A 26,268-nucleotide genomic window follows, 5' to 3' on the forward strand; every position below is an offset into this window, starting at 1 on the left:
AACAAAAACAAGTGATGTAAATAAGAATGATTTTTATACACATGGAAATATAAAAAAAATGTAATTTGAATTTAGTCCATTTTTAATTGTGTGGGTAAAAAAATAATTACAACTATTATTTTTCATCTCATTCAAATCCTTCTCATTAAGTTATATATTTTAGGAACATCCATTCTCTCTCATTAAGTGATATATTTAAGATATTTTCTCACCAATAAATTATGTTATTAGATCTATATCCAATACATTTAACAATATAAGTCTCTCTTTTTTTTTAATTGAACCCAAAAATGAATTTGTCCTTCTATTTAGGTGGTGGGTAAAGTCAACCATCTAGGTCAAATGGGTCAAGCCATGATGTCATAATTAAATAATAAAAAATAAAGAAGGATAAGAACACAAAAAATACAGGGTATTTGTAAAACATTTTGGGCATCTCTAGCTAAAGCTAATATATAATTACTTTATACACATAGAAATATATACAAAATGTAAAATAATTTGGATGTACATTACTATCATCTTCATCTAAAATTGTCACCTACAAAGCACATACAAATTTACTAGTCTTTTTAAAAACAAAAACACGTTTTGATTTCTAACCGATATGGAGTATTGGATACAATTATGTCTTCCATGTACATTACTAAATAACATTTCAATGGGCATGAGTCCAAAGTATAAATAACTGATCAACTCATGTCAAAAGCTTACGCCAACCGTATGGGATCAATTACATGAATCCTCTTCCACCATTTTACTATGTTTATTGCCATGTCCATTGCTAAATTATGAATCTTGAGATCATTTCTAACTACTTCAATCCATGCTTTTATTTAAGTTACCCCTAGCTATTCCAAATCTAGACCCTTCAAATTATAAATCACTTCTCACTAGTAATGTATAATTGTAAATTGATTTCTTTGCATGATATCAAATCAAACCAAAACATCCCAGCTCATTACCTATTCAGACTACTAGGTTTATACAAATAAGTCCATTTCCGGTCTATCTTTTCTTTTTATCAATACCTTGTCATCCACATTCAAATATAGTTGCTATATTGCACACCCACGGAACATTTATTTGTTCATAATTGTTCTCTTTGGTCTATTTATTGGTTCATAACCGTTCTTTTTTATCTAAGTGGTAGTATCTTATCATGCACAATGCTATGATATCTCACTTTTTTTTCTATGGATGACATATTTAGATGTCTTTCGGTCCAAAGTATAAATAAAAATAATAACTAAAAATAAGAAATATGAATCAAGATCAATCTTAATATTGTAGGCTATATGAAACATCTTTACCATATATAATGTTGATACTAGCTTGGGCTTCATGTTAAAATCACCATGTGAAAAATCTAGTTCATTTATTTATTTGCCTATTGATGAGGGCAGATTTGGCCCTTTAGTGAAATTGTAACATGTGGCACCTCGTGACAATTAGGTAAATACCTAGCCAACAAATTTACGAAGTTGGTGACGCACCCGGGCACAAGTCTGGTCGGCTTGGCGCGACCTGCGCGTGGCCTGCACGCGGCCTGCGCGACCTGGCCGACCTGGACCAGCCTAGCACATGATCTGGCCAAGCCGCCCATAAGACGCCCACCAACAAACTCGGCGGCGTACATCCCCCCCGAGCTCGGTAGCTCGCTAGGGAGCTCGCCAAAGAGCCAGGTAGCTTGGTAGAGCTCGCCACAAACAGTTCGGCAAAGCTCGCCACAGGGAGTTCGCCCCCAGATAGCTCGCTATAGGCAACTCGCCACTTGTAGAGAAGTTCGGTACAGGAGTAGTTTGGCGTATGGCAGAAAGATCTCATGCCTGACGACCTGGCCTAGACACAAACCCGCCGGCTGACACAGGCGCCAACCTGACAACCTGGCCCAGACACCGACCTGTCGACTGACGCAGGCGGCCCCCTAACAACCCGGCCCAGGCGCCGACCTGGCCGCCTGACACAAGCGCCAGCCTGACGACCTCAAGGAGTTCACCACCGTACCCCGGTTCTGACAGGATGTGACGAGTCTTACCGTTTGGAGGCTTTTCACCCACCTAACCCGCGAGGACTCCAGTATATAAAGACCTCACCCCCCAAAGGGGAGGATGAAAAAAGGAAAGTAACCCCTACTCTCTAGATCTCTCATATTATCTTCAAAGCTCTCTACAATAAGAGTGCTAACTTAAGCGTAGGAGAGCCCCTGCCGAGAAAATACCCCCAGGACCTCTGATTTAGTTCTCGCAGGTCCCTCAGCTCCTGCCACCTACAAAGATGAGGAAAATATGGAGTTCTCGCAGGTCCCTCAGCTCCCGCCACCTACAAAGAGGAGGAAAAGATGGAGTTCTCGCAGGTCCCTCAGCTCCCACTGCCTACAAAGGAAAAAAGACTACCTCATGCTGAGGGCAGTCGGATTACGCCGCACCAGGGAGCTCCACCATTCTCTAAGTCACCGGCCACCTAGTAGGAACTTCGCCACTAAGTAGCTCTCCGCCAGGCAGTTCACCACCGAGCAGTTCGCCACCAGGCAGTTAGCCACCGAGCAGCTCGCCACCAGGCAGTTCGCCACAGGGCAGTTCGTCACCAGGCAGTTCGCCACCAGGCAGTTCACCACCAAGCAGTTCGCCACCAGGCAGTTCGCCACCAGGCAGTTCGCCACCAGACAGTTCGCCACCGGGCAATTCACCACCAGGCAATTCGCCCCCAGGTAGTTCTCCACCAAGCAGTTCGCCAGTAGGCAGTTCACCACCAAGTAGCTCATCACTAAGGCACGTCACCACCGGGTCAAATGACGAGGTACTTAGCCAAAAAATTTTACATCACAAAACATTGGTACGTGGCCGAAAACGGTTACATCAATTGGCATCGTCTATGGGAAAACACTACAAAAAGCTATGTTCTCATCCTACAAAAGCTAAGTTCTCATCTTACCAAAGCTAAGTCCTCACTTTTTAGCTATCGCTTTATAGTTTACATTTTTTATGAACTCAAAAACTATGCAGGGAGCTAACGGACTAAGTAGCTCTACAACCTTACTTTCAATTCAGATAATGCCACATCAGTCATCTCCGCAAGTTCCCCCCTAAAAAGATGAGCTCTTCGTTGCTTCCGCGGGAGTTGGCGGCCAACTGACTACATAGGCGCCCTTACCAGTCGAGCCTTCCAAGGCTCCCGTGTGAGCTGGCAACCTAAAGTTAGTAGTGCTGCCCCCGAAGGTCGAGCTCCTAGTAGCTTCTTGTAGGAGTAGGTGATCGGCATTACAAGGCTGATGCAGGCCAAGCCTACGAGCCACATTACTACTTAAGACCCGGTCGCCTCTCCGGCACGGGCAAAGTTAGAAAAGAGTAGACCATTGGTCACTCCCAAAGCCTACAGGCCACATTACTACTTAAGACTCGGTCGCCTCTCCGGCACGGGCAAAGTCAGAAAAGAGTAGACCACTAGTCACTCCAAAGCTTACGGGCCACATTACTACTTAAGACCGGTCGCCTCTCTGACACGGGCAAAGTTAGAAAAGAGTAGACCACTGGTCACTCCCAAAGCCTACAGGCCACATTACTACTTAAGACCCGGTTGCCTCTCCGACACGGGAAAAGTTAGAAAAGAGTAGACCAGTGGTCACTCCCAAAACCTACGGGCCACATTACTACTTAAGACCCGGTCGCCTCTCCGGCACGGGCAAAAGTAAAAAAAGAGTAGACTACGAGTCGCTCCCAAAGCCTACGGGCCACACTAGTAATTGGATCAGCACTTACTAGCTCATCGACTTACGGGCCAAAAGAAATCTACTCCCTTCGCTGAGTTACTATCAGCTCGGGAGTGGAGGGCTATTGATGAGGGCAGATTTGGCCCTCCAGCGAAATTGTGACACATGGCACCTCGTGACAACTAGGTAAATACCCAGCTAACAAACTTACGAAGTTAGTGACCCACCCGGGCACCAGTCTGGCCGGCCTGGTGTGACCTGCGCGGCCTGACACGCGGCCTGCACAAACTGTGCGCGGCCTGGCACGCGGCCTAGCACATGGCCTGGCACGCGGCCTGCGTGAACTGCGCGCTGCCTGGCACGCGGCCTGCGCGAACTGGCCGACCTGGACTAGCCTAGCACATGATCCGGCCAAGCCGCCCATAAGATGCCCACCGACAAACTCGGCGGCGTACATCCCCCCCGAGCTCGGTAGCTCACTAGGGAGCTCGCCAAAGAGCCAGGCAGCTCGACAGAGCTTGTCACAAATAGTTCAGCAGAGCTCGCCATAGGCAGCTCTCCACAGGGAGTTCGCCCCCAAGCAGTTCACCCCCAGATAGCTCGCTATAGGCAACACGCCACTTGTAGAGAAGTTCGGTATAGGAGTAGTTTGGCGTATCACAGAAAGATCTCCTGCCTGACGACCTGGCCTAGACACTAACCCGTCGACTGACACAGGCGCCAACCTGACGACCTGGCCCAGACACTGACCCGCCGACTGACGTAGGCGCCCCCCTGACAACCCGGCCCAGGTGCCGACCTGGCCGCCTGACACAAGCGCCAGCCTGATGACCTCGAGGAGTTCACCACCGTACCCCGGTTCTGACAGGATGTGACGAGTCTTACCGTTTGGAGGCTTTTCACCCACCTAACCCGCAAGGACTCCGGTATATAATGACCTCACCCCCCAAAGGGGAGGTTGAAAAAAGGGAAGTAACCCCTGCTCTCTAGCTCTCTCATATTATCTTCAAAGCTCTCTACAATAAGAGTGCTAACTTAAGCGTCGGAGAGCCCCCGCTAGGAAAATACCACTGGGACCTCTGATTCAGTTCTCGCAGGTCCCTCAGCTCCCACCGTCTACAAAGAGGAGGAAAAGATGGAGTTCTCGCAGGTCCCTTAGCTCCCGCCACCTACAAAGAGGATGGAAAGATGGAGTTCTCGCAGGTCCCTCAACTCCCATTGCCTACAAAGGAAAGAAGACCACTTCATGCTGAGGGCAGTCGGATTGCGTCGCACCAGGGAGCTCCACCATTCTCTAAGTCACCGACCGCCTAGTAGGGAGTTCGCCACCAGGTAGCTCTCCGCTAGGCAGTTCATCACCAAGCAGTTCGCCACCAGGCAGTTCGCCACCGAGCAGCTCGCCACCAGGCAGTTCGCCACCGGGCAGTTTGCCACTAGGCAGTTCGCCACCAGGCAGTTCGCCACCAGGGAGCTCGCCACCAGGCAGTTTGCCACCAGACAGTTCACCACCGGGCAGTTCGCCACCAAGCAGTTCGCCCCCAGGCAGTTCTCCACCAAGCAGTTCGCCAATAGGCAGTTCACCACCAAGTAGCTCATCACTAAGGCACACCACCACTGGGTCAAATGATGAGGTACTTAGCCAAAAAATTTTACATCACAAAACATTGATATGTAGCCGAAAACGGTTACATCACCTATATTCTCACTTTTTTCATCCATCTCAATGCCTCCCCTCAAATATCAACCATCTCACTGTCTCCCCTCAAATATCAAACTTGAATTTTAGTGTTCGTATTGTTATTGACCATGATAGAAAGATTTGGAAGGAGGCTCTTATTAAGACTCTTGTTCCTGATAGTGTTTGGCATAGCAACAAACCAATATTGATTCCCTTTAAGTTATCTAAGGATAAAATTGTTTGGAGACTCACTCCGGGTGGAAATTTTTCTGTAAAATCGGCCTACAATGAAGAGTGTAGTCGGAATAGTGAAAGTGGTTTTGGTTCTAGTTGTCAAAAGTCTTTATAAAATCTTAAGATTCCTCCAAAAATTAAAGTATTATTATTCCTCTTGATCAATGACAAGCTTCCATCTAAAAGTAAGCTTATTTCTAGAGGCATGAATTTGAATCCCAAATGTGAATTCTGCAATGAAAATGAAACATATGAGCATTTGTTTGTTGTGTGCCCCTTTACTAAGCAGATTTGGTTAAGGGTGGGATCCTTGCTGCTGATCCCAAGCTCTAATGATAATTTGATAAATGACTTATGGTCTAGTGCTTTGAGAAACCAAGATTCTATTAGTGAATAGTTTGTTAAAGAAAAGTTGGCAATGTTGCTAGGGCTGTAAACAGTATTCAAGTATCTTATTTTGAATTCGACATCCGATGTAAACGAATCGAATTCAGATTATTCGATTAATTTAATGGTTGAATTCGAATTAAATTTTAATACCGGTTAATTTATTGAATCGAAATCGAATATAGGTTGATTCGATTTGATAAATATTTGAATTTGATTAAATATAAACATAATATATTATAATATAAAATTATATATAAATATATTGTAAAATAAGATTACTTGTCTTATACTCTAAGTATTATCGAGACAATAAAGATACACAGTCTTTTTCATAAAACTAACAAAAAATAATTAATGATACAATAGTAAAATGATTTTATATTTTTTTTCATTAAGCCATAACCCCTCTGTCTTCATCGAGGCTCTCTTCACTTACTTTGACAACACTTTTCTTCTCCCCATCTCCTAACCTGCAACACTCAGTATTTTTAACCTTCGACCCATTCTTATCTCTGTTTCATCTCCCTCTTTGTTGGTTATGTTATCATTCTTCATTTTCATTGCTTTTAAACTTGCAATCAGAGGTAGGAGAAAAAATGAGAAAGCAACAAATTTTGTCGAAGACAAATGAGCTTCATGGCGTTCTAAGTTCTTCCATTCAAATCTTAGCTTTCTCTATTACTTCTTTATATCTCTTTTTTATTTTTATATTTTTAGGTTCTTTTGCTATTATTTTCTTCTTATTCTAGTCTTTTGAGGTTTTTTCTTTTTTACTCACATGCTACAACAAAGGGTTCTTCTTGTGTAATCCGATTTCTAGATTTAGGAATTTTAATATTTATAGAATCAATCGAATTCGAATCGATTCGAATATTCAACATTTTAATCAAAATCAAATTCGGTTAGGATTTTTGAATATTCGAGGGATTTTGAATTGAATTCGAATAACTTACTTTGTAATCAAAATCGAATTCAAACATGGCCTGATTCGGTTCAAATTCACTTCGTTTACAGGCCTAAGTGTTGTTGTGACAAGTGCTTTAACAACAAATCTGCTCATCCCCAAATTATTGTAGAAAGGACTCTTACTTATTGGGGAGAAATCAAATCTTGTTTTTCTTCTGATCCCAATGAGATTTCTAAAAAATGGAATTTTATAAAATGGTGCAATCCCAATCCTAGGACTATCAAAGTTATTTTTGATGTGTCCTATAGGTCAGATAGTTGGTGCTCCATAGGGTGCATTGCTAGGGACCATATGGGTTTTATTTTGGACCTTAAAGCCTATTATATTGGGGTCTCTTCAATTAATCAGGATGAGGCCTGGGCTGCTTGGGGGGCCATCAACATTGCTTTGAATTTTAAGGATTCCCCTATCATTATTGAAGGAGACTCTAAGCTCGTGGTTGACTGCCTCAAGGAAAGAGTAAAACCCCCGTGGAGATTGGAAAGCATCATCAATGAGTCTCTCTTCCTCAAGTCCAAGTTTAGTTCAAGCATTTCCTTCTGGCATACATATCATGAAGCAAACTGGGCGACTAATTGGCTAGCACGCAATGCCCCGCCCTATCGCCCAGCTAGTTTAGGTCCAATCCCAAAGGATCTCAATCAGATTTGTATTTTTTTTAGGAAGGGCTACCCCCATCTTGTGTAGCCCCTCAACTTTTCCTATAAAAAAACCAGAAATTCAAAATTGCTATTTTGGCTTCAATTTTGGAAACAGTAAACATGCCTCACAACTAAGAATATGCTTTTGAGTTTTTATTTTAAAAATAGTTTTTCCCAAACCAGGTGGTCTATGGTCTTTGTTTTTGGAAAGTACTTCACAGAAACAAAAGTTCATACTAGAGAGCATTCCTTATATAATCTTATAATCTTACATTTTGTGATAGATCCAATACTCTTTTCTTTATTTCTTCCAAAGAAGTGTAGAGCGAACCTATTGATTGTCCACTTTGGATCATGAATCTTTGGACTCACCCTACTATATTTTTGCCACCTCAAACCACCTCCCGGCTGTTAAGTAATCAGCCCTATTCCACCTCTACTTTGTATTTGTTAAAAGATTAAAAAATATTTAAGGCTCCATTTTTTGCAATGCAATTTCATTTTGTACTCCTAGAAATGCATAGAAGTACAAAGTAGGAAGTTTAAATTTGGTTCACCTTTTCTTGGGTTTTCACTTTACTTTGCTTTAGGGTTTATTTTACTTCATTTACACTACAAACAAACAAAACAAAGTGAGATTTAAAACAAAACTATATCAGAATTTTCAGTTGACTTATTTACACTCTCACACTTATGCACTAGCACATATGAAATTGCATTGCAAATAAAGCCCTTCCACTCTTAAAGGAAGCTTTGGATTAAACCTCATGTTTTTAAGTGTCAATCCAAAGAGATATTGAACTGAAAAAATGAAACAAATTTCCACTTTGAAAGATGAACAATGATCCGAAGCCATATTTCCAATTCGAATGGCATTTGGACTCTACTCAAGAAATAATTAGTGTTTGCAAATTGTCTTGGCCGAACTGGTCAAATAATTAAAATCACCACTTGGTAATAATTTTGGTTTTGAATCAACCTCAAACTCACCAATAGCTTAAAATTTGTTGATTTGGCCAAAATTCATTCGACCCAAATGGTTGATCATTGACTTGCTCGATTCGGGTAATAGGTAACAGGTCACAAGTTACAACTTACATGCAAAATTTTAGAGATCATAACTTTATGTTCAGTTGTTCAATTGGGGTGATTTTTTTTTTATGTAACTTTTTGCCATTTATGTAATGCCACGCATCTTGGCCCATTATTTTTGCTAAGCTTTGTTTGGTCTCCGGGAAGATATGGGTAGGATGGGATGGGACGGGATGAGAAAGTGTGAATTTTTCACTTTCCATTGTTTGGTTATACAAAGGAAAATAGTGGGAAATTTCCTTTCTCCATGTTTGTTTTGTGTGAGGAAAACAAATATGTTCAAGGAAGATAGAGGAGAGGAAGAAGAAAACAAGTATGCTTGAGGAAGATAGATTTGAACCCCTCCCCCAAATCTTAGTATGGCTCCCAAAGTCAACGGCTTCAATTTGCAAAAAAAATGGGATAAAAAAGTTAAATCTAGGAACCCAATGGCTAATGTTAGATCTAATTGACAAAAGTGTTAGTTTTACAAATGGAAATCCCACTTTGTTTTATAGTTAGTTTAACTACAAAGAATGTTTTGATTTAATGTTAGTTCTACAAATGAAAAAATGTTAGTTGTTGGTTTGGTAGATTTATAAAGATGTTAGTTTTGCATATAGAAATGTTAGATCTAGGAATCCAATAACCGGATCTGTAAATTTTATAAATTTAACAATCATGTCGTTCTTAATTTTACAGATAGAAATCCCACACACATCAATGACATTTCCACATCCCAAATTTTAAGTGTTAGTTGTTAGTTTCGTCAGTTGGTAGATATGGAAAAAATGAAAATGAAATAAAATGGAGGTTGTCAGAGAAGAATGGAGTTTCACTCTAGCCAAGCCTTTGCTAGAGACATTGAAGGAAACAACTTGGGCTCCAACCATTGAGGCAGGGGCGGAGCTAGCCCCTTTACTCATGTTTCCTTACTTTTGGCTCCCCCTATCTATGTTTTTTAGTAGAAGATGGATTTAGTCTTACCTTTGACCGTAATGGCCATGGAAATCATCAGAGATCCAATCATTGGGATGGGTAGAGGTTGAACAAAAAGAGTCTCTCGAGATTTTCTACTCTGTAGACAAGACTCGAAATATTTTCTCAATAGAGTTTCCTCACCGGGGTCATACTATTTTTTGTACAATCCATCATACTTGATTTTGAGATCCGTATCCCACATTTTCCCTATCCCATTCCCCTATTTCCCTCAAAACAAATAAAGAAAAAAGGAATATTTTTGAAATATAAAATATTCCCTTTTTCCCATCCATCCCACGAACCAAACACAGCTTGAAAGCCTCTTTTTGCCTCAAGTCTCAATTTTCAGCTTTTTATATTTATACAAAATTAAAAATAAAAATTAGACGTAAGTATATATAATGGACCATGCTTAGGTTTTAAGCTAATCCATCAAATTGTCTAAAACCGGATTCCTTAATCCCCTATGCTGTTTTCGATTCCTTGAAAATGAAAAATTAGAGGAAATCATCTGTCGTTTATTTGCGTAAGGAACCAAACGCAGCCCTAAAAGCATTCAAAGTCATCATTAGTATCTAACAGGGCACGTGCATCCTACTAACTAATAAACAAGACTTACCTATCCAAAAAAGAAAAAAACAAGGGCCGACTCGTTCCACCTTGTACAACTCTATCAACCATCATGTAGCAGGTGTGGCTGGTCTGATCTGACTGATCTCTTTTCGTTTGCGTTTTCTTTTTTTCAAAATAGCGCCTCATTAACGAAAGCAGATGGAATCAAATTCGTGTGTTTCATACTTTAATATCAAAACAAGAAAGGAAAGGAGGATAATCCTTTCTATAAGACTCCATAACCAACCAAAATTGACTTCGAAATTTTCTCCCCCTTAGCGGTCAACAATGCAATGTTGTAATTCCTGTCCTGATTTGTACAAATCTTCACACTAATGGGGCACAATGAGTTATCTGGTGTCACCCAATTGTTAAATTGTTTGATCACGGTCTATGGGCAGGCGAAGGGGATTTCGTTTGTTTTGATTTTTCCGATTTGATTATTGTTTAATGATCTGTAACTCATCAAATTAAATTCAAACTCAAATTATTTATTTATTTATTCCCCATTCTAATTGCTATAGTTTAGTTATTGGAAGAAGTACCGGAAATTGAAAAGCTAACAACTTAAAAAACGGTGCCGAAAAGCAAGAAAGAGAACACTCTTCCCCTACATAATCCCCACTTAGTTTCGCTTATACGTCTCTGCTGTTTTTTTTTTTTTTCTTTTGGGCAATCCATTCCCTCTGCTTCTTCAAGGTTCAATCTCTGAAACCTCGAACGAGGGGAGAAACCCAGGAAACTAAAACAAATGACAAAATGCTAGAGAGACAGCGACAGAGATAGAGAGAGACACAGACAGAGAGAGAAAGAAAACCCTGCAACTAATACTCTGCCTTTCTGGATTAACAACGAATGCTAGAGATGAAGGCATGTAATTTTGCTATCTCCATGTCTCACCCCCTTCGTCATTGTGGTAATATCTATTTTTATTAGAGCATTCTAACTCTCATGAGTCATGTCTACTTGCAGACCAGAAGCTTCCTTTGCAATCTCTCCATTGCAGTTGTGTTTTTGGCCGCTTATCTCTTCGCCTCTTCTTCCGCTCTCAAGGTACTTCTTCTTTTACTTCTTGTACATGTTAACAACAAAAAGCTACTCGGATCTCTCTCTCTCTCTCTCTCCCCAAGTCTTACCATTGTTTCTCTTCATCAGCAAGGGCAAATCTGCGTTAAGGACAGCAATTGTGATGCCGGGTTGCATTGTGAAACGTGCGTCTCAAACGGAAACCTCCGGCCAAGATGTACTCGAGTCCGACCATTGAATCCGACATCAAAGGTGACTAGAAAACTTTAAGCTCTGATCTTTTGGTGTCAAATGTTGTTTACGATTCTTCATCTTGTATTATGTTGTTTTTTACTTTTTAGGTAAAAGGGCTGCCGTTCAATCGGTATTCATGGCTAACGACGCACAACTCGTTTGCTCTTTTGGGAGCCAAGCCGGGCATAGGATCTGTTCTTCTCGCTCCTGAAAACCAGCAAGACTCCATCACCAGTCAGCTCAACGTAAGTCAAATCCTTCCTCTTTTTTCATTCATGCTTCCTGGATATGCCACCCCGGGAACTGAATCCGCATTTGCTCCTCATATAGCGCTCTTCACGCCAAACTCATAGAGCACTTGAAAGTTAAGACAGCCGTGCATCGGGAAATCTACTTACATGTTGTCGTTAACGGGGATGAGGAGATGTTTCCAATGCACGGCTGCAACGTGCTGTGAGGAGCAGGTCCGGATTTCCGAGAATTCGCCGGAAAGTAGGTAGTTAGCTGGTGACGGTTGATTTGATTGCTTCTGAGATATGAGTTCTGTCCATCTGCAATTTTAGAGACGCTCTCACTCTGCCTTGCACGCTTTTCAAGTTTACCCTTTACGGAGCTACTGTCGAAACACCAAAACAAAGCTCCTGCCGTCCTTTTCCAATAAAGAGGAGAAAACAACACTTCACCGGCTTTCCCTACTCAAATAAAAGCCCATTCATTTTATTCAATATTTCAATTTAACCATTTTAAAATTTGAACCGTTCAAGAAGAAATCCGATAATTGGTATACGTGGAGGTGGAATTGCTTATGATCGCCCAAGCCATTGTTTTAGTTTTGTTTATCATTTACCAGAATACCTTCTGTAATTTCACAGATTTATTTAAACCTAACTTAATCACCTTTATTAAGAACTATTTATTTTACCATCTCAAAATAATAATATGATTACTTAAATTAAAGTAAAAAATGTTCAAGGGCATATAACCATGGTTTTTAAAACCGAACCGATGAGATCCAGTTATCAGTTCGAACGGTTTAACTGTTTGACTTGAATGATTGGTTCGTTCTGACAAAACCATTCAAACTGTTTGAACAGTTAACCGGCGGGTTAAACGGTTTGTTGATCAAAATCAATGGTTTTTGGGAAAAAAGCATTTTTGGGGAAAAATGGGGAAAAATGGAGGTGACCAGTTCCCGGTTTTTCCGGTCTGACCGTCCTGTCTGATCCGGTTTTAAAAACCATGCATAGAACTAGTTGTTTATTTCAACTACCTTTAAACTGAGTGAAAAATCTTCAAGGGTATAGATTCATAATTGTTTATTACAAAAGTATCCCTATCACCTTTTTGTTTAAAAAAACAAAATTGATAAAATAGAAAATAGAGTGATTGTTTCAGGGGCAAAAATGATATTTTCATATTTAATTTCTTTTAATTAAATTTAATTGAATGGATCTTAAGGTTAAAATTGTCATTTTTTTACTTTCATTTAATATGATTAAGTAAATTGATTGCAAATATAGGAGATATTTTAATAAAACACAAACGGGAAGATAGGTTTTAGCAAATTCAAAAAATTTATAAGGGGTATTTTAGCAAATGAATCAAAATTTTACTATCACATATTAAAAAAAAAACAATTGGTACGGGCATTTTGGTCAAATACAATGGAGTAGGTAGATTGAATGCAATTGGCACGACCCTTCCATTATGGTTTGGTTTAATGATGAACTGACATCCAGCTGGTAAGTTTTGCAGCATGTTATTTATTTAGACACTGGTATTTTGATTTGTGATCTTTGATCAAACAACACTCCTTTTCTCAATCCGTCTGGTATTGGATTTTTAGTTGGGTTAGAAAATTAAATTGGATTTGATTTGTAATTAAAGGGTATGTGATAATTTATTTATTTATTTTTTTAAATTCGAATAAAAAATAACGTAACTATAGAATTAGCAGTCTTCTACCTATGGTTTTATTTTGAATAAAAATTTATTTGGCTTTTTTAATGGAGGGAGGGACCAGCCACGTGTTAAAAGGAGAGCCTTCTTGTCTTGTGGCTCTGCTTTAATAATTTAGATATATTCCAAAACATCCCTATACGGGCTATAACCCATTGAATTTGTTTCATATTAATTATGTAAAGCTACTGTTTTTGTTTTATACTAATTGTGAGTGGGGCTTATTGGATGCCACATGGCCTTTGGCTTTTGTTTTTTTTTGGTTTCTCAAATCTCACCTGCTTCAGTTGACACGCATATAGGGGCGGCAATTTGCATTGATGTGTCGTGTTAATATAATGTCAAAGTAGGGATATTCAGATATTTGGGTCACTATGAATACAATATGATTAATTAATCGTGTCAATTTCACAAGTATGAACACAATTTGTTTATTACATATAAAATGATACAACCCGCATAATACGAATTAATATATTTAACCTGTTTAATTCTGCACTAAATTACACATATAACCTAAATTAACACGAAATCAACATATAGATTTAGATGGTAAAATAAACGTTATGATAATCTATTATTTAGACAAATTCATAAAAACAGCTCGGTTTCGTCGTCCCTACTACCCATAATAATATTTTATCCAAATAAACAAACATTATCTAATAATTGAAACTTTTGACACATTTATTAATTAGGTTAAAAGAATAGACATGATTTTAATAAGACAAATCCAAATTCACCAACTTTGTATGTTATTTAAGTTGTCTATCAAGTATTACCGGTCTTTCTCACACGCATGACAAAAATATATTATTGGTTGGACTTGCGTGCTCAAAAATGCCAACTTACTCAAAGGAACAAGCACAACTTAATGTTGTCGTAACCAATAGACAATAGTTTGCGTACTTTGGTGGATACCCACCCTTGGGTTTCAGGAACTGATAATGGAAAAAAGAAAACAATCAACGTCTCAGACTTAGTGGTTAGTACTAGAAATCCTGTACAAAGAAGACTATAATATTGATCTACCTAAAAAGAAAGAGTACTATATATCGGAATGTTTTTGGTAACTAGCTACCATTCCTCCGGTTCTCCAGTTGAGCCTCAACCCCAGAAATTAAAATCCCAGTCCCATTTGTTTTAGTTTTAGGTCAAGGTTGATGGCAGCCTCATGCCATAAAGAAGAAGTGTACTTTTCCAGTTTATCCCAAAAGAGAATTTATTAATAAATTATGCTTCTATCGATGCTCAACAAGTTTCCAAGCAAAGAAACGGTGGCATTGATGATGAGTGTAGTACCTGTCCCCACCATACAAGTGTGTACATGTTGGTTGCAGAGAGAACAAGTGACTCTGTAATGTCAAACTTAGCTGCAAATTAATATAATATGTCATGCAAACATGTGCTGCAACAGCACTCCGTGTTTCTTTGGTACTACACAACCAAAACCAATTTCAGCATCATACCATGATTTCTCACAAATCAAGATATCCATTTCCGCTGAACACAACCAAAACATTTCTTTTCTTTTCTTTTTCTTTTTTTTTTTTTTATCTTTTCATTTTGGTTGCTTGAATTGAAATAAGGTGCATTAATATTTAGTAGCACCGAGTTTGCTCTCTCTGTTAACAAATAACAACTGAGCTCTATTTGCAGAATGGAGTTAGGGGGCTGATGCTTGATATGTATGACTTCAACAGTGACATCTGGCTATGTCATTCATTCGGTGGCCAATGCTACAACTTCACTGCATTTGTAAGTGTGGCCTTGTGTTGTATGTGTGCCATTAAATTTTTAGAGTCGATTCTCTTATCTGCTTTGGTCTTATTTGTGGATAATTTGATTGTAAAACTGTTTAACCAGCAACCGGCCATTAACGTGTTGAAAGAGATTCAAGTGTTCCTTGAGGCAAACCCCACAGAGATAATCACCATCTTCATTGAAGACTATGTCACATCCCCACGAGGCCTGACCAATGTCTTCAATGCTGCCGGCCTTAGGAAATACTGGTTTCCGGTGTCTCGGATGCCTAAGAATGGAGGAGATTGGCCAACGGTTGATGACATGGTCCGTCGGAATCAGCGTTTGGTGGTCTTCACCTCTAAATCTGCCAAGGAAGCTTCTGAGGGCATCGCATATGAATGGAGATACCTTGTAGAGAATCAATGTAAGTCTTATTGAGCACCCTCCCTCCCCCAGAAAAGAATAAAGGAATTGAAGTTTTTATTGCTAAGATTAAATGACATAATTATCAAGATCAAAGCTGAGGACCTGATTCCGGTGGTGGGCTAAAATAACAGATGGCGATGGTGGGATGAAAGCGGGTTCTTGTCCAAATCGTGCAGAATCATCTCCCATGAATACAACGACGAGGTCACTTGTTCTTCAGAACTACTTCCCTAATAACCCAAATATTGTGGAAGCTTGCAAACATAATTCAGCGCCACTCGTTAGCATGATGGGAACTTGCTATGAAGCAGCTGGTAAACGATGGCCCAACTTCATCGCTGTTGATTTCTATAAGGTATTGATTTTACAGCATTCCACATAGGCACATAAAAAGTTCCTTCTTTCTACAAAAGTAAGGAATAATCAATGTACTTCTACCTTAATTATGGCCATTACTTATTTACAGAGGAGTGACGGAGGGGGAGCCTCAGAAGCTGTAGATGTAGCAAACGGTCATCTGGCTTGTGGGTGCACCAACATAGCCTATTGCAAGGTATTCTTGATACACTATTTGTTGTTGTTACTAGCACCACCCATTATATACGTGTTTTTTGTTGCATTTGCACAAAGAATCTGAAGAAGCCGTGGCGGTTAAATTTAAACAGCGTCTTCTTTCCTCAGCAATTGCTTTTAAACACCCTTGTATGACTATCAATTCACAAATGCTTGTACAGCTCTCTGTTCTTTCTTAATCAGTAAATCTAATTAGCTTTAAAGATTAAACAACATTTAGTAAGACTGGATTCTTCTAGTAAGCTAGAGTTGTACAGACTTTGTTTAAAAGAAAGAGAGAAAAAAATGTCTTTTATGCTATTAATTTTGCACCCAACTACCCAAGAATCAAAGCTGTCATCAGCTTATGTTGTGAAACAAAACTTGAACATATGAAACAAGTGTTGGTATTAATTTTAATTTGCACCCAACTACCCAATAATCGAAGTGGTTGTCAGCTTGTCTGGTCAAAACTTGAACATATATATGAAACCAGTGTTGATTTATTTTGGTGAGGTCCGATATTGGGATTTGACTTTGTCTCTCTGTATTTGTTATTGTGAACAGGCAAATGCGACTTTTGGAACATGTGAGATCCCTGAGGCGAGTGCTGGCCCTACAGCTGCAGCAGGTAACGAGACCGGCGCCGCTTCCTTAAGAAGTAGAGTATCGTTCCAGCATTGGGGGTTGCTAGGGACGGTCGTGATAGCTGCTTTCTCTTCCTAATTTAAAAGCTTTAATTATATGTATGGTTTGGCATGAAATAACTGTTCTTTGTAAAGGGGGAAGAGGGAAAGAATGTCCTAAACACGAAGACGATACATGACCCCCATTTAGGTTTGTCTTTATGGAGTTGGGTCTATTAGAAATATTGAAAAATATTAAATTAGCTTCCTTCTCGATGTATTTATGGACCTTCTGTACTGTACAAGTTATGATTTCTGTTTTCTTAATGGATGCCGTGAATGCACACATCATAAGCTGATTTAGATTTTAGATTGCTTCACGACTTGTCTTTTTAATTTTTATTGTTGGCATATTCCCTTGTCGGACTCGACGATTCGGACCACGCCATATTATAACTTAATAATCCCTTGAAGACAACAACAATGAGATTCGGTCTCCTATCCGGCATAGCTCCATCCGAGGGGCTATGGGTTTGATACTTTGAACATTTTTTTTTTCATGTCCACCTCATAACGTATCGTGATTGGACCGATTCTGTTGTTTGGGCAAGAAAGGAACTTTGTTTTTACCACATGAAACTTGGAAAGGGTAAAGAGGGTAATACCGTAGACCAATTATTGTCCTATATATGCAAATAAACTTGTGTCAAGAGAAAAAATGACCAATGCAATCTTTAAACAAAATTAAATTAGGTCATTCAAGAAATAAATACAATCCATGGTTACAACTTGCATGATTAAACAGGGAATGGACTCCGAGTCTGATTACAAATTGTTTTATAAATATACAGTATAATTATGTACATATATTTATAGATTCTGAAATGGTCGAAGCTCATGCTCTGCATCTCGCAGTACAGCTGGTGCCCAAGTTTCTGGGCAAGGATACATGCATGCGTCGTTGATGATTATTATCCCTCATGCAAAAATAAAGATAGCACATGTTTGCCTGTTTGGTTTGAAAGAAAAGGTATGAAAACCAAACAGACACAGACACCCCTTTTCCTTTTCATATAATACCTTTTCTTTCTAACCAAACACAGACACCCCTTGTCACCCGGTCTATCCGGCTATCCTCCCTAAATCCCTGAACCCTATTGAGGAGGAAGATCAGTAGAAGTGCCACTGCCTGCTGCCGCTCGCTCATTCCTTCTAAATTTATAGCTCTTTCTCAGCTTCATCATGTAAATAAACTCCAAAGAATCTGAAATGGGCTTGTTAATGGGCTTAACCAAACTAAAAATCAAACCAATTCGAATTGAATTTGACTAAATCGGTTCAAATGGCTTAACAGAAATGTCAATTGGATTCTTAGTTTTAATTGAGTCAAATCGAATCAATCAAATGAACACCCCTAACTTCATACTCATGTTAAAAGAGAGAAAATTAGGGTTATTATCTAAAACTCTCTTTCACTTTTATTTGTTTCTCCCATGACCTTTCAAAACCTTCCAGAGATTCCCTTATTAAAGAACTTTTGTTATCTAAAACTTACCTTCTATCGAGTCATTGTTAGTGACCACTAACAAAAATTGTCCGGGTAGGGCATTAGTTACTATTAATTACCAAATTAGCATTAATCCTGTGTTAAATGGTCATTAAAAAAATGTTTTTAATTACCAAATTGTTTTTTTCCCTACTACCCATAATCGCACAATTTCGGTTCATGGCAAACTCAAATGGGAGAATAGTGTAATAAATTTGCAAAAGCCATTCATCTCCTAATGTAAATTTCTGATGGGGAGATATTTGTAGGTTTTGAAAGGTCAGAGTAAATTTAAGAAAAATAAGAAAGAGCCACGAGGAGTTTTAAACAATAACCCAAAATCCCAAACAAATGGAATTGACCACTCTAACTAGTAACTCTAATACCATGGTCAGCAGCTGATTGCTAAGATGCAAAAAGAAGCTCTTATTACAATAAGATCTACTCATATTCCAGATGCATCACACTTAAAGACTTTCAAACAGCAACGACCGTTTGGGGAGGGAGTATCTCTTTCCAACAGAAACAGTCCCAATATGGTTCCAACATGCTTGGTATCCGCACCTCTTATCGTAGGACCAGGGCCATTAGGGGTGCAAATCGGGTGGATTGGGCTAGGTTTATGGTCAACCCAGGCCCGATCCTAAAACTTGGGCTCCTAAGGTCAAGCTTGATTTTTCCAACTCGAGCCTAGCCCGTATTATAATTTGATGCACTCGTGTTGGGTTCGGGCCCATGTATAATTGGGCCGGGCTTGGACTGGGTTCAGACTACCTAAGGGCTAAGGGCTAGGCCTGGGCCCAACCCAAAAAAACAAAAAAGCCTAATTTCTTGGGCCCAAACCCAGCCCGCGGACTGAAAATCCAAGCCCAGCCTGTATAAAATTTCGGGCTGCGTTGGTTTGGGCTCGGTTTGGGCCTGCCCAAGTTGTACCCCTAAGGGCCATCATATATGAGATGTGCAGAAATGGATCATGTTGAAACGTACGTGTTGAAAGAATTTTTGTTGGGAGGAGATCCGGTGGCCGGTTTAGGTCTGAACACTTTGCAGAAAGGAAATTGTACAATGGACTTAGTGAACTAAAAAATGCCTGTTAAACTTGAATCACAAAGGGAATGATTTATCATTAACTCTTCTGGTATAACGCTATGTAATAAACTTGGGTTTCCACACTTTTTTTTTTATGTGTTAAAAAAGAAAAATACAAGAACGAAAGGAAAAAACAACACAAACAAACAAACAAACTACAAACTAAGCACTCCGAAGAGTAGCCCTTCTCCAGACATCAACAAGACATAGGAAAGATAATACTCGGCCGCTCGATATATATCCAATGTACAGTTCCTTTCATGACCTGCATTCGCCAAACAATCAGCTGCTTTATTGGCTTCCCTGAAGACATGAGTGTACTGAACGTTTAGCCTCCATTCTCGCAGATATTGTAGTATTCTTCGACGATTGCCTTCAAACTTCATGGGTGAAGCATCTGGACCTCTTAGGCAGTCAATACCAGTTTATAATGTTTGAACCTGTAAGCTTTTTGGCAGTTTCATGGGCTTTTAGAGCAGCCCAAGCCTAAGCCTCAGTGGTTTTTATGGAGCATTGACCCACTTTTTTGCTTCTACTTGTCAATATCTCCCCCTTGTCACCTTTTGCTGTACATCCAATTGCAGTCCCTTCTTCAAATTTTCTCGAGGCATCAAAGTTTATTTTGATCGTTGATTCAGGTGAAAATATCCATGGTTCTATTTTAAGTTCTCTTTATCCTTGGGAATAAGAAGACTCTCACACTCTTCCCACTTTTCTCTAGCAATATTATACAAGGTGGCTGGAGGAAAGATTTTATTTTTGAAAATGTTACCATTCCTATTCTTCCATAATTCCCACAGAATAAAAGAAATGATCTCAATGCCCACCTGTTTACACTTAGGCTCAGTTTGGAAGGAGTACAAATACAAATATGTACCATATAAATACATATAAAATAATACAAAATATAAAGTTTTGCACTCTATATATTTGTATTTATAAAGGCTTAATTTGGAAAAAATACAAATACATACAAAATACAAGGTTTTACACTTTACATATTTGTATTTATACTCCTTCCAAACTGAGCCTATGTTTTTAATAATCCTTTCCCACCACAAGATTACATTATCCCCCTCTTGCAAAGGTCTTAGATCTTCCCAGTGGAGTAGATTCCAAACCTGTTTGGCATGATCACAGTTGATGAAAATATGGTTAGAATCCTCTTTCCCTACACAGACTACATTCCTCTTCTACATTCACCCCTCTCCTCCTTACTAAACTCTTAAGGGGAGTCTATTTAGCTATTAATAAGAACAACAAGTATTTTAGTTTTGGGGGAAGCAGTTCAAAGCCCACACTTCTTTCCGCTGTTTCCAACAATAATTAGTAATTATTTTGTTCTCTTTTACTACCAAATTATAGGCTGATTTAAACGTAAATTCTCTTTTTGGATTTGGGTACCACACCAATGTATTTTATTTTTTCCAATGTTTTTGAACCGCCGTTGATCTGGATGGTTGGACCGTTCGGTCCGGGAATCGTTCAGGTAATTAGTTCCGTTTTACCCCAAACCTAGAATCTGGTAAAAAAACATTGAAAAAGTCAACAAACCGTTGTTTCAGGCGATCAAACCATTGACCCCGTTCAACAGTTTTTGACCATTTTTTAATTATTATTTTTAATTTTATTATCAGAATGAAATGTCCATTCCAACTGGACAATCAAACCATCAACCCGAAACCAATGGCCAGAACGGTTTCATTTTTCCAGATGGCTTTTTAAAACGTTGGTTTTTCCTTGAAAGGAATAATAATAGTTCTTATTTTATTCTAGTTTTCAACTCCCATCAGTCGACAAATCTTTGCTTCATCCCATTCCTTAGATATTTGTGTTTCCACACTTAGATCGCTTTGAGCGGAACATTAGCCGTCCTCTCATATATTTGTGTTTCATGCTAAATAATAGGAAAATACAATATTTGAGTCCGTGAGTGCTTAAAAGAGTTGGGTTTCAGCCCATCATGTTTGACAACATGGAGAGCTGGGCAGCCTCGTTTTTATGAAAATGTTGATGTTGCTTCAGAGACTTTGAATTCAACATTGTGAAATTCAAGCTATGGTCGTTTGGTCGGTAACTCTTTTTTTGTCAATTTCTCTGTTAGGTTCAAGCAGAAAAGCAATGCCACATGAGTAATGCTGGCCTTACGGTACCCAATAATCCCGTCTGGGGCCTCCATCAGTGGCGAGGAACATTAATGTCCAGGGCCTCCAGCCCCAGGTCCATCATCCCTGATACATTCTCTCTGTGGTCACTGGTCAGTGACTCGTCACTTGAATTCAACATATATAACGTGTATTGTCAATTTTGTCATCTAGAATTACTCGCATTTTTTTTTTCTGGTAGAAAAAAGTGAGAAAATCGGCCCAATCTGAGGTCAGGTTAAGAACTTAGGCTCCATATTTGCTTTTTAAGAAGTTATATATATATATATATATATATATATATATATATATATATATATATATATATATATTTAATTTTCAGATAAATAAGATAATGACTGCTTTATTCATAAAAAACTAATATAAAAGGGAGTAATTTTGTCCTATCCAAATATTGGTAATTTTTCTCCCCAGATGAAAAAATTATTTATTCACCTGGAAGATAGATATAGCTTATCCAGGTAACAGCTGATATCCAAGAAAAATAAATTTTCAGTAAACGCAACATAAATTTAAATAAATAAATATATATATATATATATAGGTATCTTAATCAATGAGAACCAAAACCCATTGATAAATTTTTTCCTCTCAAAATCTAAAAAATCGAATGGGCCATTAAGATAAATTTGTTTACACTAAGTGTATTTGATTTGACTGGAAAATAGAGAATTGAGCGAAAGTTTTAAACCCAGCACGGACTAATGGAGTCTGAATATACTACTAGTAACAAAAACAACATTATATTGAATACATCACCATTTCGTGCCACCTATTGTCCAACACATAATGATGGGCGATGGCACGAAACAAGATATGCCTAGTGTTAACAATAATTAGAAAAAAATAAAAAGACTTGTTAAGAGTCTTCTTCTTTTCTTCTGTTTGCAACAACCATCGATAGGGATTAGGGAACAAAGCTGGCTAGATGTTCGAGAGTAATACAAAGCTAGCTCTAGCAGCCTAGTAAGATGTAAAGATTCCAGCTATAAGCACGCCAACAAATAAATAATTAGGAGGCTACGAGGAGATAGATAAGTATCAGCCTTGTTGGTAGGGCCAAGTGTGCGTAGCTAGCTGTCCATCATTCCATGGCCCAAGTTCAGTCAAGTGAGGGCTCACGAGTCACGAGTCACGCCTGATATTACAAAGATAACGTCACAAAACAAATCACAAAGCAAATGATAATACTATATATTAGCCTGTCACCACCTTAATTGGATGTGGATTTAAGTGGGCCCAAGTCCAAGCATATGCGTATGTCCAGAAATGCTTACTTGGGAGTCGTCTTCCCAAATGAATGGGCCCACCATGATAATGCACTAATACCCTGTGGTTACCGGTTACCACATGCTTGTGCCTTATGGCGCGGCCTTTCCATAATTCTATAATTCCATTGGCTGTTGCAATCACACCATATGTCTCGCTTCTTTGTTGTCAAGGGAATTTAAGCTTGTTGTTTGGTGGCCAAGCATCAGCTCGTGCTGTATGCATCCTCAGCGGCCTGCTTACTCTTCTCCTTATCTCAGTTTTGTTTTGTTTCTTTCCCCCTTTATAAAATTGTGTTTTCAGGGTGTATTATGTATATGCTTAACCGATTTTAATCGGGTCTCAGTGGGGATCTTTCGGGTGAGGAGTTTGGCTCTGTAGGTGTAGGGGTATCAATGGGCCGGTTTTGATTGGATGGATTAATAATACATATCGAATTGGACCAATCCAAATTTAATGGTCTAAGGTATTTATTGGATTGGACCTGATCCATCCATAATAAAATTATATTGAATTGGGTTGGATTGAGCCAATGTCTAATCCATTGATAGAAGATAAGAATATAAGTGTGTGCCAATAAATCAGATTAAGATTAAAATTAATTTAAAGATCGGTCCAAAATTTTCATTAGATTGAGTTGGACCTAATCCAATCCAATTAACACACCTGTGTGGGTGGAGCTCAATTTGTGCATTTTTCCAACTGGAAGGACCCTGTCAAGCCCAAGGGATTCAATCTATATGGTGCTGCATGTGCATATTGCAAGACAGGAATCATATGCCAATGCAAGGAGTGAAGGAGCCAAGGAAGGGTGTACCGGTACTCGACCCTTGGCTTTAAATTCCCATAATATCGTGTTGGTGCTTGGTGGCAATCCGATAATTTATGAGGTGTGGGGCCATATGAGGGCAAGTATTGAATCCTTATCACCCGGATTGTCGTCTTAGGTATATATATATATAGCTACGTGTTACCACCAGAATCCTGTTGTCAGACAGACTAATGCACTTCTTCCACTCTTAACTCCCATACCCACAAGGATATGGATGAGAGGAGGTGTCAGGTTTTAAGCCCAGCGGATGTAAAGAAATCCAAATGGATTGGGTGTAATTTTTTTTTTTTTTTAGATTTGAAACATCTTTATTAGGGTACTGATTTTATTAAATTTAATATATTTTTTCATTAACTCTTATATTTAAAATATTAGCTTTTTATTACTATCATTGAATCTTATACTTAGGTACATTAAATTAAATAAATGAATCTTGTAGAATTTTCTTAATTAAAATATTATTATTTATAAATTTAGTCCCTCTTTTAACCTTATAGGTAGAATATGTAATTTAGAGTATTATTACTTTTTATTTTAGGGGTTTTAACTGTTCAGTCCATTCCAAGAAATCTTAACTCCACCCTAGGGGTGGAATGAATCCTGACCATGAATTGATGTTAAATTCACGGGCAAGATGCAGTTTATAGGGGTGCTACTAGTATACTAGAAGGTGGATGTAATTTCAGATTTATGAGGGAGAGCATAGTCTACTTATCCCTTTATTTATTTTATTCGATTCTTTTCCGTTAAAGTATTAGCTTCCATTCTTTGAACTTAAATATTTTATTTAAATTATTTTTATTTCTCATCAAAAAGTAGTTAATGGGTTCTCTTATAAGGATATTAAAATTATTATTTTTATCTAAATTGCCATGTGTAATATGAACAAGGCTTAGTTGAATGCTTTAGTTGTTCAACGGGCTCTGTGAAACCAATGATAAGGTTCCACGCCAGTATTTAAATACATGGGGCCCACATCTTTACAACGGGGCCCATAAATTTATTACTGATATGGAACCTCATCATTGATTTCATAGCCTAGTGAACAGCTAAAGCGTTCAATTAATCGTTGTATAATGTAGTTATGTACATATAAATTTACTAGCATATATAAAGGGGATGTGTGGAACTGTGGCCATTTTTCAAAAAAACTGTGCCATGTTGGATCCACATTGGCGTTTCAACAAATGCCCATGTATCTCATTATTTGGTTCAGCCGATTATTAAAAAATCGGGCATGCCTCGAAAATCGAGACCCCACTAATGCATGAAATGCCATCGATGAACTGTTTCATGCATCGGTGAACCGTTACCCCCAATGGTTGACTGATGTGTATCCTATGTGGTGCTTACCTATCAGCACATACATGAAAAACGATGATGAAAATCACCTTACCAAACAGCATAGTATTGCTCACTGCCTACGTGGCAGAAGCTTTTTTTTTTGTGAAAAAACGTGTCTTAAAAGCATGAACATTTTTTTCTTGAAAATCTATCCCAAAAAATGCCCACTCTTCCAAACACCATAAAAAGTGTAAATCACAATTACAAACAAGTGTAAACTAGTGCAAACTTGGTATTTGGTTTGGATTTGCACCCGAAACAAACGAAGCCTAACTTTTGATTAAAATGCTCTTCTGGGTAAATAAAGAAAGATAAATTCTATCTTTCATAAGCTAAATCTAAGGAATGAATGATTTAGGAATGATCATTGTTAATTAGTAGATGGTTTAGATTTAGTGATTCAAGTAGACAGTTCCCCTAGTGAAATAACCAAAATCATTTAAAACTTAGGACCTAATCGGTTGGTTTGCCCACCGGGTTGAAAACACTGGTCAGTAGTAGAGGTAGAGTTTAATTAAATGGATGGTCATGACACTATCCCAAACTCGTATGCATTAATTTTCTTTTCAGCTTTTTGGGATCTATTGAGGCCAGTAGGTTCCTACATCCATACCCCGAAGGACACTACAGGTGCATTGAGAATATCTCCGCTTCATTCTTCACGGGAAGATGTTTTTCATACACAGCAGTTGTCTTGTGGGAGTTTGAATGTCCCCCCTCGATACTCACTTTTTCTACCCATTTTACAGCCACACATCAGTGGATAGGAAAAGTGAATAGGAAATTCCACCTCACCACGGGCTTGTGCCTCCAAAACATCCCACACCATTAGAAGTGGCTGTGTATCCTCCCACAGCATGCGCCCTCAGCCTCGTGCGGAGCTAATGGGACTCATCTCACCCAAAACGTGGTTTTCCTCACACCATTTGTTCCGGCAGATGCACTGGAGGTACATATTCCCCATCCCTCTTATCTCATCTATTCTCGAATCTATTTTTCTGAGGTTTTTTTTTTCAATAAAATAAGTATATAAGGGAAGAATCGCCAGCAGATACACGGGGAAAAGTATGGTGCATATAGAAAAAAGGGTAAATTACAAAGACCCCCTTATACTATGGGGTCAGTGACAAAGTCTCCCTTGTATTTTTTTTGTGACAAAGACCCCTTCTGT

The 26,268-nt window shown here is 38.8% G+C and overlaps 1 protein-coding gene across 1 annotated transcript; it reads left to right on the top strand.

Moving 5' to 3' along the window:
- The first annotated feature begins 10,501 nt into the window (after positions 1-10,501).
- On the top strand, positions 10,502-17,222 carry LOC148877189 (PI-PLC X domain-containing protein At5g67130-like). Its single transcript, XM_088982485.1, has 9 exons — positions 10,502-11,153; positions 11,256-11,336; positions 11,439-11,561; positions 11,651-11,788; positions 15,162-15,260; positions 15,369-15,672; positions 15,806-16,029; positions 16,141-16,227; positions 16,794-17,222. Exons 1-9 carry the CDS (start codon positions 11,139-11,141, stop codon positions 16,950-16,952), a joined length of 1,230 nt encoding a protein of 409 aa, XP_088838611.1. The 5' UTR covers positions 10,502-11,138; the 3' UTR covers positions 16,953-17,222.
- Positions 17,223-26,268: the final 9,046 nt, after the last annotated feature.

This window comes from Nelumbo lutea, chromosome 1 (genome assembly GCF_056320005.1).
Source record: "Nelumbo lutea isolate HS-2025 chromosome 1, American lotus-T2T, whole genome shotgun sequence".
Classification (NCBI taxonomy): domain Eukaryota; kingdom Viridiplantae; phylum Streptophyta; class Magnoliopsida; order Proteales; family Nelumbonaceae; genus Nelumbo; species Nelumbo lutea.